Source organism: Struthio camelus, chromosome 25, assembly GCF_040807025.1.
Source record: "Struthio camelus isolate bStrCam1 chromosome 25, bStrCam1.hap1, whole genome shotgun sequence".
NCBI classification, from domain to species: Eukaryota; Metazoa; Chordata; class Aves; order Struthioniformes; family Struthionidae; genus Struthio; species Struthio camelus.
This window is the reverse complement of record NC_090966.1, coordinates 6,324,241-6,339,259: the sequence shown is the minus strand read 5'-3', so window position 1 is coordinate 6,339,259 and position 15,019 is coordinate 6,324,241. Positions and strand designations below refer to the sequence as shown.

At 49.1% G+C, this 15,019-nt stretch overlaps 1 protein-coding gene across 1 annotated transcript in view; it reads right to left on the bottom strand.

The window, feature by feature from the left end:
- LASP1 (LIM and SH3 protein 1) overlaps window positions 1-14,855 on the bottom strand; it is a 40,432-nt gene extending 25,577 nt beyond the window's left edge. The window contains exons 1-2 of the mRNA XM_068918925.1: window positions 14,720-14,855; window positions 8,965-9,059 (exon numbers count right to left, since the gene is read on the bottom strand). Coding sequence (XP_068775026.1) covers window positions 8,965-9,059; window positions 14,720-14,788 — 164 coding nt within the window. The 5' untranslated portion in view covers window positions 14,789-14,855. The remainder of the gene's footprint in view (window positions 1-8,964; window positions 9,060-14,719) is intronic.
- Window positions 14,856-15,019: the final 164 nt, after the last annotated feature.

Sequence of the window (15,019 nt, the reverse complement as noted above, 5' to 3'; positions counted from 1 at the left end):
GCCTCCCCCAGCCCAATCCTCCACCACAGGGGGCTGCCGTCAGATTAAGCAAAACGGCACACGGATATGTGGGGCAGAGGGACACGTGACAAAGGAAAGTCACAACGCTCAAGGCAGCATCTTTTCTTGCCGGTCTCGCATCCTCGCTAAGGACTAAGAGAGAAAAACCACCTCCAATCTGCGGCTCCATAGGATCCAGGATGAATACACCCGTCAGAAGCGATATTAGGAAAAGCCTGCCTAGCCTTCATACACCACAAAAGTAATCAAATAATCAGCCAAGGACAGGAACACAACGCCAGCAGAGAAACAGCCCCACTTCTCAGAGGTTGCCTGCCTTGCCCCGGGCTCTGGCAGCAGGCAGCCTCCCGCTCAGGCAGGACTTCTCCGGCCTCGCTGGAGACAACAGCCCAGGGCGCTTTCTGCTACCCACCCCCCCCTTTTTTTAATTATAGCAATACCTCTTAATGCAACAGGTGCTGTCTACAGAGAAGGTGGCTGTTCTCCACCTCCAGAAAACCCACAAAAACCCAATGCGCGCAACTCCTCCGCAGAAGAGGGAGAAGCTTTATGGCCCACAGTGAGATTCTGCGTACGAGCCTTTGGCAAAATATTCCAAAGAGCGCTGTGCTGGCTCAGCTGCAGCAGTGAGAGACGAGGCATTTTGTGTTGTGCTGTTAAATCTGGTCAATCAAGTCTTCTCAGGCCAAATAGATTCTGTCTAGCTCCCGTATTAGGCGTTATCAGAGCATTTCAATGCCAAGCCACCTGAAGTTTTACCCCATTGCTAATAGCAAGCCCTATGATTGCCATGGGATAACGTTCGGTTTGCTTAGTGCATTCAACAGCCTTTTTCTAGCTAGTCTTACTATTTTCCCTAGTGTCATTATGGAAATCCTCACCCAGCCACTGGAAAAAGTTTGCTTAATTTACTTAACAGTCATAAGAAATAGCAGCAAGCCCACAGGCAAGCCTAAGAGAGAAAGCTGCTTTTAAACCTAGTGTTAGACTCCAAATATAGAATCCCTACTCCCCATGCAGCGGTCAGAAACAGGCCTTTATCAGCCTCTCAAGCCCAGTTTCCCAGTGACCTGCAAGTCAGAAGACATCTACGCAGCACTTTCACCTCCCAGACGCAGAGCAGTAGTGTAAAGGATGCGCCCCGCTGACTTCAACGCTAGTTCAATGCGAATCTCGGAGCACTCGCATCCCATCACTTCCCTAGTGCTGCCATAAAAGCAACATTTGCCTCTGAGAGCTGCCTCCTAGAAGAAGCATTACCCTTTTCCCACTCTGCCAGCGGAGCCAAATTAAGGGGCAGCACTTGGACTGCTCCTGCCCCCGTAGCTTCTCACAAGCTAGGAAGCCATAGTTAAACTTCTGCCATAAAGAGAGCATGGCAATGTCCATGTGGCTCTATAAAAAGCTACCTTGAAGGGCAAGTCTGAGAGCCAGGGGACCCAGACTCGCTCTCTTCAGCATGATGGGGAATCGAGTATCTGGTCCTAGGGAAAGGCTAGTTTATGCTGTAGATCACGTGTGATATGCCTGAGTTTTGGAAGAATCACCTCTAGCTCAGTAGTGTTTGTAGTCAAGTAACACGACACTTTAAGCAAGTGTTTTAGCAGACTTGTCCAGAAAGCAGCAGTACAGATTTAACAGTATTTTTGATGCAAATATGGCAGAGATGGGGAAGAGACTGTATATCTTCAACATCCAAGAGGGGACAGTCACCTCTGCACAGCAGTCTCAAGTCTCTGGTAAAAAAGAGTTAAACAAAGGAAGTAATAGACTCTGCTTTGCCAGAAGAGCCATGAGTTCACATCCTGCTTTTCAAAGAGTTGCTGATGCTTGGGGACACGCTTTAAAAATAAACCGTTCTTGTTTTAATAAGAAAAGAAGTGCCACCTTCACTTTGCAAAGGGTCTGCAAACAGCTTACTGTAAAAGATCAGGCTGCAGAGAAAGACTTCAGTTCCTTCCAGCATTTTCAGGGAGAGGCTGCCAAGATGGCTGGTCCAGCTCTCCACGTGTACAGCTGCTGCCTTCTCCAAGCATCTGTTCACAGCCTACCCAGAACTTGCATCGGAATAAAGGAACTCCGAGCACAACCTTGTGGGACGCTTTCTCACAAGGATTCCCCTATTGTCCACCCAGTGTACTAGTGCCAGACTAACACAGGGCAGGAGGAAGCAGGAGCGTTTCACTGCAAAGTTCGAGTGACTTTGGGCAGAAATCCCACAATGCTTTGATGAAAGCAAAACCCCTCATCATAGTCCTCCTCAGTGTCTTAGCACATCAGCGTTCAACGTAGGACAACAACAGGGAGAAGTATTTTACTCAGCCAGCTTCGCTCTCACTGAGAACAGGCAGCATGTGGCTCACCCCCTCTCCCAAAGGCTTTGCCAGCAGTTGCCAGAGGGTGTTGCAGAGCAGTATGTTGCCTAAGTAAAAAGCAGCTTGTTTTCAAAAACCTGCTTTAATCCACAACGGAAAGATTTCAAGTGAACACAGGAGAACAGAGGCTGCCAAGCTGTGAAGTCAGAAGTCACTTCTGGAAACAGCTGTTTGCCATGGCTCCCCTTGCTCCCCCTCCCACAACTCAGGCCCAGCACAGAGCTGGGCCTGTCCAGCCCTCCTTCCGCAGGGAGATGCCCCAGCTCCTGGCAGAGCCAGGACGAGAGCTGGGACCGACAGCCCCTACCCAGAACCTGAGGTTACTTAGGGGAACAGCATGGGCACTGCAATGGAGCTGGCTTTTTCCACAAGGTTTTTTGGCCCCAGGCATGGATAAGCAAGTTTAGGAAAGTCAACATTTATTTAGTCTGCCCTCTCAGTGAGATCAACACACAGGCTAAGAAAACCTTGCTGCAAAACCAGACTAAGCCCTTGTACCATCTTCCAGGGCAGTGACTAGCAGCAGCACTGGCAGAAGACAGTTGGACTGTGGGCCATAATAACTTCTAAGGACAACATCTATAGATAGCCCAAGTTATACCAGATTGAGCTACAGAGCTAGTGAAGCAGGAGCATGCATTCCCCTCCTAAGCCCAGGAGAGGCTGGGCACTGTCCACATCTACCAGGTGGGCAGACAGGCACAAAATGCCTTGGGCTATTGTGGGAGAGCAGCATGCAAACACAGGGTAAGCTTGGGAAGAGGAGGTAGTAACCCGCAGAGAGTCACAGGGAGATTTCCCCTCATGCCCCCCAGTTCCGCACAGGCTTTATTACAAATGCTTTGCATTGTGTATATAGGGTATAATGATTTAAACTGCTTGGTAGCATTATGAATCAGGAAGTGACAACAGCACTGAACACTGACTGGACTAGACTTACCTTTATACTTCATTGCCCCTCAAACCATCTGGATTGCTTTACTAAGGGGGCGGGGAGAGTGGACAAGGCAGATTATCTTTACCCAGTAAAGAGCGCTTGGGATGCAAAGTTCCCATTTCAGACACCGAACTTCAGTGATGCCTACTGCTAACTGCAGGCAGAAACCAGTCATGGAGAGCAGATAATACCAGAGGATGGGCTGGACAGAGGGTAGCAGAGACCTAGAAATCCAGAATCCTTCTCTATAAGCTGCTTTAGAAGCTTCAAGCAGTAGCATGAACTGTGAGAGGCCTCTCCATGAAGTCCAGGTATACAGACAGCACTTGGAGTAAGTCACTCCCAAACACTTTAGGGAACAGATGCTCTACCCTCAAGAGGCTCCTCCAGCCCTTGCAGCCTTCCAACCAGTAAATCGTGACATCAAGAAAGCTTCTCCATATGTTGGATGCCCCTCTCCCCAAGAGGGGATTAGGAGGCCTTTCCCCAAACATCACCAGTGGTAAAACAGAAGTATTCAGTATTCCCTAGCTCCTCTGTCTCTCCTCAAAGCCATGTGTGTTGGGGTCTTCCACCCCACAACAACATATGGGAAGGCCAGCTTTCATTTACACTGAGACAAAGAGCAGTGTCTGTTCAGAGCGCCACGGTATGCAAAGCGTGTACACGGAGACAGAAAGACAGTTATTCTCATCCAGAAACTCAGCACAAATAAAGCATTGGATAAACACCTGGACTCCATCCCAGCAACACAGTTGTTCCTCTTTCCCTTCCTGCCCCCCCCCCCCCCAAACTTGGAAAGATCATTTCATTAATGTAGTAGGCAGCTACCAGATGGAGCGGTAAGGAACGCCAAGAACAGATCACTGGCTTGTTGTGAAACTCAGAGCAGCTCTGCCTGCCACTTGCTAACTTTTTCCAAGCAAGAAGTTAGCCCCAGAGGTATCAAACAACTTACTCTGAATGGAAAGGCGAGGATCAAGTTACTGTTGAGAAATCTGCTAGGGAGGTTCTTAGGGTTGTTACCAGGAGTTAAAGGCTTTATGGCTCCTGTTCAGAGCCACCAGTGCCCGGGCACTACTCAAGCGTGTGACTGCTAGGCAGACCTAGGCAAGGACTGCTGCAGAGCTGCTTGCACTGAGTCAGTATCAGAGGAACGTCAGGCCCACAAGTCCTGATCCCCCAGGACACGTTCAGCATGAACGACAACCAGAGTTGGGTGTGGCTTCTTTGCCAAGTTGATTGCTTGGAGAAATACTGAAGTTACACAGGCACAGCAGATGGAGGGAACAGCGACCCTTCTGACACACCTACGTGAGATTTTTGGCAGTCTTGCATATCAGTTAGCCCTTCTTTGCAGCAAAAAAAGGGCAGTCCTCCCATGAGGGCGGGGGGATGCGGAGAACAGCAGCGCAGTGTTTTCCTTCTGTGTGTAGTATTGGAATAACAGGCCGCTGAGCCAGGACTACAGCAAAGGTGAGCGGGAAGGGCTCTGCCAACAGCATCATCTCCATCATGCAAGCTCAAAGGATGCTGTGCTTTTAAGGCTAGGCCACCAACAGGAGTGCTATGTCTTCTTGGTGGGGGAGGAGGGATCGCTGAGCAAGTAGGCCATTAACTTCCTGCCAGCTAGTCTGCAGCATTCAAGTTTAAAAAACTAGCACTGTGGGGTGTGCACATGGCAGAGTGACAACCTAACCCCTCTGATTAGCCATGCTTCAGCAGCAGGATTCCAGCGTAGGAGATGCATGTGTGAGCGAGAGCTGGGCTTTCTGAGCTGAGATGCATCCAACAGGACAACTGTGTTTATATCAGCATGAATTCAGACAAACGCACGGCCAAAAAGTGAGGTCTGGCCTTGGGTTTCATCTAGACAGCCCCTCTGGAGGGACACAAGCAGAACAATCTTGTAGCCAAGCCAGGGCAGAGATCTTCTGCTCCTATGGTAGGGAGAGGAGACTCTTACCCAGTGCTGCCCGGATACTGCTCGCACTCTGCCCCAACTCAGAGCTACGCACCCTGGCGTATGTGAGCTCCTCTGCATTTTAAGCAGCAGTGCTGTCCAGTAATGCCTCTGCCAATTCCCTAAACCAAGTATACAGCTTTGAACTCTCAAGACAGGATTTTCAAGGCACTAATTCATGATGCATGATGAGCAACTATGCCTAAGCAAAGCATGAAGCTGCCAGTTGCCAGGGTACTCTGGAGGGAGAGAAGATCAAAGCAGCAAGGATCACTGCAGCACTGTTGCAGGCACCACCTTCGTGTGGGATTCCAACGAAACAGCCACCCCAGTACCTCGCTAAAGTCAATGGAGGAACACTGAGGAAGACAATCTTGTCTACTGCAGAGATAAAGAGCCCCTGACTCAGTGGGGAAGCCCAGCAGTCAAGAGGGCAGAGTTAAGCATCCACCATCTTGGAAGGCTTCACAGATTTACTGCTGGGTAGTGTCAGATAGGGAGGAAGCCCAGCCCTCTTCCTACTGCTCTCTTGAAGAAAGACTTCGGAATTTGGCAGAAGGCCAGGGCTCAAACAGAGGAGACCCTGTGTTAAGGCATGTTCAGAAAAGCAGCCTCTTCCCTGCCAGGATAAACGTTGCTTTCCCATTCCCCCCCCCCCCCCCCCCAAGCTGATAGAATATGTTGCCCCTCGGCTCTAGCATCAGTAAAAGCTGTTTGGAAAGGGTGGGCCCCTTCTGGGTAGCTCTGGGTTATCCTCATGTCAGAGGCACTCACTTTGCCTGGCAGCTTCTTCCTTCCCAGAATATTTGGGGGGGGGGGGGGCAGTCACATGCTCCAGCTACAAGGACAGCAGCTGAGAAGGAACCAAGCCCAAGTTCCCTGGCTGTAGATTCGCTTTACCTCATGACTGGGCACTGCAGTTGCATAGCTTCCCCCCAGCAGGCAAGGGGCTTGCAGCTGCCAGAGACAGGCCTCACGCGCCCACAAATTTGAGCTCGCTCCCCCTCCCCGCAGTTCCTTTTACTTTTGAAGGCATGGCCACCCAAGGTAGGAAGAACAAAGCATTTAAGGTAGGTCTCAACCCACAATTGGAACATCCAGGACTACCTTGGGTAGAGTCAAGGCAGACAGCTGCCCTCTTCAGGGAGGCTTGGAGGCCACTAAAGGGTTAAGACAGCAAGCCTGCTTCAAAGGGAGTTCTTGAGCAGAGGGGGTTGAGAAACTGAGATGGGTTGAGGGTTGCGCACACTCCTTGGAATTTCAGGAATTTCCCATTATTATCCCACTTCCCTTTCACCAGCATGGAAGGGAGACAGCACAAGAACAGAACTCCAGGCCCATCCTTAGGGCCACAGACAGCACTAGGGACATCCAATCCTCAGTGCAGGCTCACTATCAAAGGTGGTATCACTTGATCTAGAGAATCTTGATCTAGAAGTGGTATGCACTTGATCTAGAGAAGACAACATTGTCTCAGGACACTAAGATGCGCTCAGGGTGTCTTATCTCCTCCAAAGCCCGCAGCCCTTTGCAAATCATGGTTAGAAAGATGCCTTATCCTATCTTTTCCTCTAGCTACCTGGCAAGGAAACTTTAGGAACATCTCCAAAACAGTTAACAGTCAGCTAGCATCCACTCAAGGGCCCTGTGTTCAGTATTTGGGGGAGTAGACCTGCTTCCTGTCCAGTTTGGAGTCAGCTCATTACAGGCAGCTACCAGCAGTCTTGCTGCTCACAACTAGCTTCTCCCCACCCAGATAGAAGACAGATGAAAAATCATGCAGGGCTCCAACTGTAGGAGCCCTGTACTCATAATCCGTGGTCTTTTAGCTTTGCTGGAATGGAATCTCAAGCTCACGGACCCCAAGCTGGTCGGTCACAAAAGTAGTTTTAGAGACCTGGATAGTCTGAGTACAAACGCTGGAGAGCTGTCATTCTCCAATTAGAGAGACTCAGACTGCATGTTTCCCCTGCCACACACATACTACTCTTATTCCATGAAGTTTCCAGTTTTGCTTTGGAAACAGATACCTAGACTATTTTAGAACTCCTAGGAGTTATTTGCTACATCCCACCTCACTGCCATCCTGCACCTCAGATTAGATCCCATCACACAGCCAATACTAACAAGTCTCATCCCAGATCACAGAAGTTTCAACTATCTTGGACATGTCACAATCGGTTTCTGGAATCAGCAACAACTATAGTACAGAAAAGCTGCAACAGTTGGAAGTTTTGCTAAGACACTAGATGACAGAGGGAGTCTTGCTACTTTTTCTTCTATCCCGTCTCATCCATTAATAGAGTTAATACTCATCTTACAAGGACATTGCCAGGATTAATGTTTAAGAGCACTTTGTGAAAGGAACATGCTATACAAGCATTAAGTAGTATTAAATTCTTCAAAAGAAATTAGACAATGTATAAGCAGCAGCTACAAAGATCTCCTACTACAAAGTAGCTTTATAGACATCAAGAAACTTGTCAAGTGAGCATCGAGTTCTACTTACCTATGGATTCAGCAGGGACTAGCTTTCATGATACAACAGCAAAAACTAGAAAGCTATTGTCATTAACTTAGACAAATGAGTTAACTGAAGTGGCTTTTAAGCGTTCCAAACTCCAATGATCATCAATTGCAGAGGAACTAAGGAGGACTTTAAAGAAAAAAAATCTAAGACAAAAGCAGCATTGAAGTTTTTTTTTTTTAAATGCAAAGCTTCCTGTCTAAACAAACTCAGTGCTGCATGTCACATTTAAGGTCTCCCAGAGTAACAACATAGCTTCAGAGTTGAGTACTTTGAATCATCCATTACTGTTCAGATCAAAAAGTCTATTTGTCAGCAGAGATCTCCTACTGTTGTACAGTTAAGGGTCCTTCTTGACAGGAGGAGGAAATTGCAGGAGCCAGTGAAGACACATCATTCATAAGCAGCTTGAAAGATCAGGGGAAGCTAATTGAGGTGCAATACAGCCAGCTGCTCTCATTCTACCCAGCTCTACCTCCATCTTCCCCATTCTCTGCTCAGGAGAGAAGGTTCTTACCTTTGAGCTGCATCCAAGACAAAGGCATTTACTTTTACACCATCTAGGGCAAGTGCCACTAGATTAGCATTAATCAACTTGGTCATGACCCCAACACCCCAGCAGAACACAGGCTTCAGTTAGATGCCCATGTTTCACACATCCCCACTGCACAACAGGCACTTCTGTTCCTAGCTAGTTGTATTCTGTTAGCATGGTATAAGCACCTTCTCATTTTCCCTTCTTTAAGGGAACTCAAATGTAAACTCCATGTAAATGCTGCCTGCATTTGAATTGTATCCACCCCTGTGTCTGCCCAAGCTAGAACCCAAAACAGTGGCTATGACCTGGCATTTAAGCCTGGAAAACGTTCACCGTTGTGGCAGAGGCATTAATTAGCTTGTGCAAGGCCTTCAGTCAGGGCTTCACATCTGCTCCCAGGAAATACTGTAAAGCAAAGGGGAAAGATTGTTTCCCCAGAGCAAGGTCAGGATTCTCCCCTCTTAAGCACCAGTTTTCCCATCCTGAAATCTAAGAGAACTGCAAGGGAGGTGGGCCCAACTGCTACAGCATTTCATAGGCTCACGCGTCAAGTGACAGGCCCAACTCGTTCTCTGCGGTAACCAGAGCAGGTAGCAGACTTACGCATTGCAATACGGCTTCTTCTCGTAGCCCTTGTAGTTTTTCATGTTTAGGGTCATCTTGCAGGTCTCGCAGTGGAAACATGCTTTATGCCAGAACTGGAAACAGAGACAAGAGAATCATTAACAGGAGTGCCTTGCAATTCTAACAGGACACAGCCCTGTTTTCCACAACTCAAATTCAGTGGCTCCTACAGCCTACAGGAGTCAGTGATGAAATCCACAACACCTGCAAAACCCAGAGGGCAGACAATATTCTTACTAGCTTAGGATCTAAGTAATATTGTCCCACTGCTACGTAGCTTATCTGAACAGGGCAGCAACATTTGTGACTCAGTATTACAGCAGCATCTTGTTTTCTTATCTGCAGATCAGAGATTCATTGAGCTATACCAGATATAGGACAGGGAAAAACCTCCTACTCAAAGAGGCACAAGATAAAACCCTGTGAGCAGGAGACTGTCAGCAACTGAATTAACAGCTGTGGCTTAAAGCCTTCAAAGTTGCTGCTTTAGGTTTTTTGCTGATGTTAGCCAAGAGATAGCCAGAAGAGCAGGTCAGGTGAGGCTGCAGAGACACCAAGCCAAGGAAACAAAGACAGGGAAAGAGATTCTCATGAGAAGCCGACAGTAGTCTCGCATTGTCAGCTCAAAGGTCTTCACAACAATTACTACCCTTCTACCTGCTGAGCTGGGTGGCTAATCCCAGATCTCACAAAACCCTATGATCCTGAATAACACAAGGTTCCCAAGAACATTTCGACTTCCCTCTCCCCATCAGGAAGCCGTCAATAGCCATGACCTCCTCACCAGCACTACATCCTTAAACAGGGCAGAGCTAGGGAGACAACAATAAGCAAGATGAGCTGCTAGCTTGAAGTTGTGGCGACGGCAATTTTTTGCATCCTCTCCCACAGAGTTCTTGAATAGCAGCTTCAGGTTTACCCCACACCCCAGCTGAGGTCTGCTGTCTGAACACAAGCCTTACAGCAGCAAGGCTGCTCCCTTTACCAGTTAAGTACACTCAAATTTAAGACTAATAGATACCCCCTGAAATTCAGATCATGACCCAACATTATTGGTTGCAACATCTAACGAGCCCTAAAGAACAGTTCTCTGGTGTTTGGAGTTATTCTTAAAGAAAGTGCTTCCACTGAGTATTTGACTGACTCAAGTGGCTTCCTCGGCTGGAAGAAGCCCTATAGGGAGCATTCGGAGCTGCTACTGAGCAGTTACACAAGCCTGCACAGCCACTGGACTCCCTGCAGTCCAAAGCGGATGGCCTGCCAGTCACCAAGTGGTCAGACCTTCTCACTTCCTCAGGCAGCAATAGCAAGAGATTTCCCAGAGGGTATGATGTTACTAGCCCAGGGACCAGATAAGGCACTACAGAAAGGAAGGAGCACAGGTAGAAACAGAACTAGGGCACTGCAACAGGGAAAGCATAGCCTGAAGCAACATCTTTACTCACTTGAGGCAAGTTACTCTTGCCCTAGGATTCCCCTTTTCCACCCCAGCACTTCACAGTTGAGCTGACCCCCCCTCCTTTAGCAAGCCCCCCTGCACAGCCACACCTGCCAAGCATACAAGCCACCCAGCACTAGCTCTGCAAACCTAAGGAGAGAAGAAGTTAAAAGCCACATCAGCATCACACAACATCCAAGTAGATTAGAGTCAACAAGCATGTCATGTGACACCTAGGACTTTGATTCAGGAATAAGTTTAACATGCAGTCAGCAAACTCAGGGAGAACAGCTGGCAGTTGTTGCTATGATTTCCACCCTGCTGGAAGTCTTAAGCTCGTTAAAAACCTATTTCTACCATTACCACTACAGATTAGGTTCCGTGCTTTTCTGCAGAAGGGAGACTATCTTCAGCAGGAGCCAAGTCTGAGCCCTTGCAGGACCTGCCCACAGGTACCGCACCCTCGTGCGCAAACAAGGCTGCAGCTCAATAAGGCTGTGAGTCAGCTGAGCAGGACAACCGCCTCATTTTTGTTGCTCAGAGCAACACATTTGTTCTTCCTCCAGCTTTACCAGGTCCTTCAGAACTTTCTGCTAACAGCAACCAAGTGCAAGGGGGCTTCCTTACCACACCAGCATGTTGCTGTTTTCACTCCCTAGTTCTTAGGCAGCTGTCACAGGATCATTCCCCCCCCCCTTCCCCAGCTCTCAGACTCTAAAAACAGGCAGATCAACAGCCACGTCTTTAGATTTCTTTAAGCATCTAAATATCTGGAAACTTGTAGCCTTTCAGCTGAGTTACTGATGCATTAGAGGTAATTAACAGATTTCTCTTCAAGCTTGTCAGCCATTCATACTGCTGTAATAGCTGTGCATAAATACAAGACATACCACTATAAATACATAGACAAATTGGAAGGCAACATGACTTGAGCCTTTTCCTCCAGGGAATACCCCATCTCCCAAGAGCCGAGGAGTAGCTGGCAAGGCCTGGTGCTGTCACCCAGCCAGGGACAGCTTCGACAACAAGCATTAGCAAAAGAGCTGGACTCAGATAGCCTTTACCCTCAGCCAGAGAATAATATACGAATATTCTTGCCTCACACTGGCTAAGGCATTTTTAGCCAAGGCATTTCTGTCCTTTGGCTCTTGCAAAGCTTTCTCAGCAGGCTGAGCAGACTCCTATGGTACCTGGAGAGGAGAACTACCTCTACCTTTAGGCTTCACTGCCTCTCAGCTTTGCCTGTCTTACCACTGACAGCATTAATACTAGATCCAAGAATCTAAATCATCACTGAAAAGAGGCTGTAACATGCGACTGACATAGATGAACAGCAATTACGTAGGCTTCCAGTAATGCTACTGCTCACCCTCTAGCAATGCTCCAAAGAAAGAGGACGAGTTCCAAATAAGTTCTCACAAGTATATTAACGCCTGTCCTTTTCACTTCGAAGTTTGGAGTGCTTTGAACCTCTGGAGCAGATCATAGGTACAACTGCATGGTACAATCCACTCCATGTCTCAGCAGGCCATACTTTTCTATAGAGGCAAGCTGGCTAGAAGCCAAACAGGTTGCTCTTCTAAAGATGTAGTTATTTAAGCAACTTGGCCACCTGCAGCAGCCTCACAGCCAGAGTACATACCAGTGTATCCATTTATAGCTCCTTTATAGCTGCAAAATATCCTTCCACCAAGTGAAGCTATTACTCCACACCTGCAAGCAAGTCTCAGGGAGTGAATATCACTTGAGACTCAAAGAATTAGGAGACAACACAAAAAGGAGAGACTACCTGGGCTGAAGACAAACTCTTCATCAGGACTAATCACTGTAATAGCTAGCTTAACTTCTATTCATTGTTTTAGAAAGTCACCCAATATCAGCTGGGTGTAGGTTTACAGTTTGGCTTTTGCAGCCACAGCCACCAAGCCATGTGACACTCGTTCCAGTTATGAGCAGCACAGAACATGTCATTTCCACAGCGGAAGTCACCCACATCACACGATATCTTATCTGGAGAGCTGACAGGACTCAGTCAAGAAGGGACGGGGAAGGGAACAGGCAACAGATGGATAATATGGACTTCCTGGAGTCCCAGCCGAGAATTTGACTTCTGCAAGGTGACAACACAAAAGAAGTCAGAGTTCCAGTATTAAGAGGCAGAACTGAGGCTGAGATTCGCCCCGCTTTGAGCCTTCAGCGCAATCTCCCTTCTAGCTGTTGTACTACATTTGTAAAGACTGATAAAGAACCAGCTTTTCCTCATTTGCTGGGCATCTCAGAAGAGAATCTTAGCAGAATGGACTTCCCCAAACTATCCACCAAGGCACTCTGGCAAAAAACCTAACACATCAGGTTGTCAGCACATCAGCACAGCCATGGAAAGCTTAGTGGCACTGACTTACACACCTGCCTTCTCAGGAGGCCTTCACCATTGCTGCCTTTGGTTCAACTGAAGCACTAGCAGTGCTTATGCAAACAGTGCCAGAACTGCCCTTTGGACTTTGCTCAGGGTAAAGCGTAATAGATGGACATTCACTCTATTAAAACTGTGCTTATCCCCTGCTTTTATAGGAAGGGAACAGGCTCTGCCAGGTTCCATCACAACAGCTGCAGGCCCCAGTAAGGATTAATACAGGCCTGCAGGGGGAACTTACTTAGCTAGAGGGCTAAACCTTAGCTCACCACACAATGATTCAAGAGAGGTAAAATACCCTTCTAAAGTATGAAACGACCACTGTAGTCTATCACTAGCTCCCAGATAGCCAGAATATGGGCAGTATCGGGATGCACATTAGTCATGCCTTCATGGCAATGCACAATTGCCAGCTCAGAAGTAGCACAGCACCCAAATACTGACTGCACAATAAGCAGCAGAGAGCCCCACAGCCCTTCTAATTATCTACAACTCAAATACCCTGAAGCTACCCGAGGTCAGCAAGAGCTCTAGAAGACAGAGCCACTTCACTGTTCTGAACGATCAGGATGCTTCCTGGGACACAGGACTGATAGTTCAGCTTTAAGCAATTCCCAAGTTAAGAAAGAAACATCATCTGTTAAAAATGTGAGCAATAGGGTCTGCTGAAGCTCAGGAATGCTGCTGCTGAGATCCATGCATTCTTTGAGTTACTTTTTTTAGTCCTTAAACTAGTCCTCCCAGAACCCTGGAAGAGGAGGGGGAAGGAGACCATCTCAACTATCCAGGACAGTTGAGTTCCCAAAGGATTGCTTCTAAAGCTATAAAGCACAGGCAGCAGCTAGAGTACAGCAGAGAGGATCAATACACTAGTGCTTTTTTCATCTGCAGGCCTGACCACCAGACCCAAGACCTGAATTCCAGCACCAAAGGAGATGGGTTTAATTTATGCTTCCTTTTTGTTGGAAGAAACTCTCAAAAGAGAGACCTAAAGCGCCTGCACACCGCGTTAAGGCGGGCAGCGCAAGAAACTAAAGTTGAAGTTCTGGAACAGAGAAGTATCAATTGGAATTGAAGATTAAAAAAGCTCAACTAATGCAAAACAGATGAGACTCCCAGCTTCAAGAGGAAGCATTAACTGTTGCTTTCCATTTTGTCTCTTCAGACACCCAGCTGCATTTCCACAAAGCAGTGGCTACAGCTTCCTTCACCGATCCCTCTGAAGCTCAGACAGCTACCTTTTAATTATGTATGAAGAGCCCTTGACCCTGCCTGCAAGGGCTCCCACACACCCATCCCCAAACTCTGGCACAAGTGATGACAACAAAAAAAGTTGCACAGATTGAGGGTGCCACTTCCAGACCAGCACCGCTGACCTTCAGCCATGGCTCGAGCTGGGCTGGAAGGAAGCCAGGTCTCAGCCCCACAGGGCCACCCCAAAGAGCACGATGGGGCTCTGGCCTCCAGGATGGCCCAACCAGGCCTGACCCACAGCCAGGGAAGGTGAGCAGGTCCCTGGGCCGTAGCAGGAGGAGACAGCAGGGCCCCCAGGGCTCAGCCCTTACATATGGGGGAGGACCCCAGGGCCCTCAGAAGGGGGGTGGACAGCAGGGGTGGCACTGTGGGGCTGTAAAGCCCACTCCACCCACAGGGGCAGCCCCACAGGGACCCCCCCTCAAAGACCTCACACCCACACAGAGCCTCAAGAGGACCCCACAGAGACCCCCGAGGGGACCCCAGACCCCAAACAGAGCCTGAGGGGGACCCCGAGGGGACCCCCAACGACTCCAAACCATCCCCAGCCCCCCCCACAGACCCCATTAAATGCTCCCCGCCCCACGATGGGTCAGGACCCCAAAACACAGGGGTGGGAAGGGGCTCACCTTGTCGAGGCAGTTCACCTTCTCGGTGGGGTAGACGATCTTGCCGCAGCGGGCGCAGCTGGGGTTCATGGCTGGGCTCGCTCCCGCCGGCGGCCGCCGCTGCCTCTGGGCGCCGCCTGCGCCGCGGCGCCCTTAAATAGGCCGGGGGGGGGGGGGGGGAGAAGGGGCGGGGCGGGAGCGCGCGCGCGCGCCGCCTGCCGGGCGCGCGCGCGCGCCCGCCCACGCGCAACGCCGCCCGCCTCCCCCCCCCTCCCTTCCCCGCCCCGCGTGGGCACGCGCGCAAACGCACGCTCTCCGCGC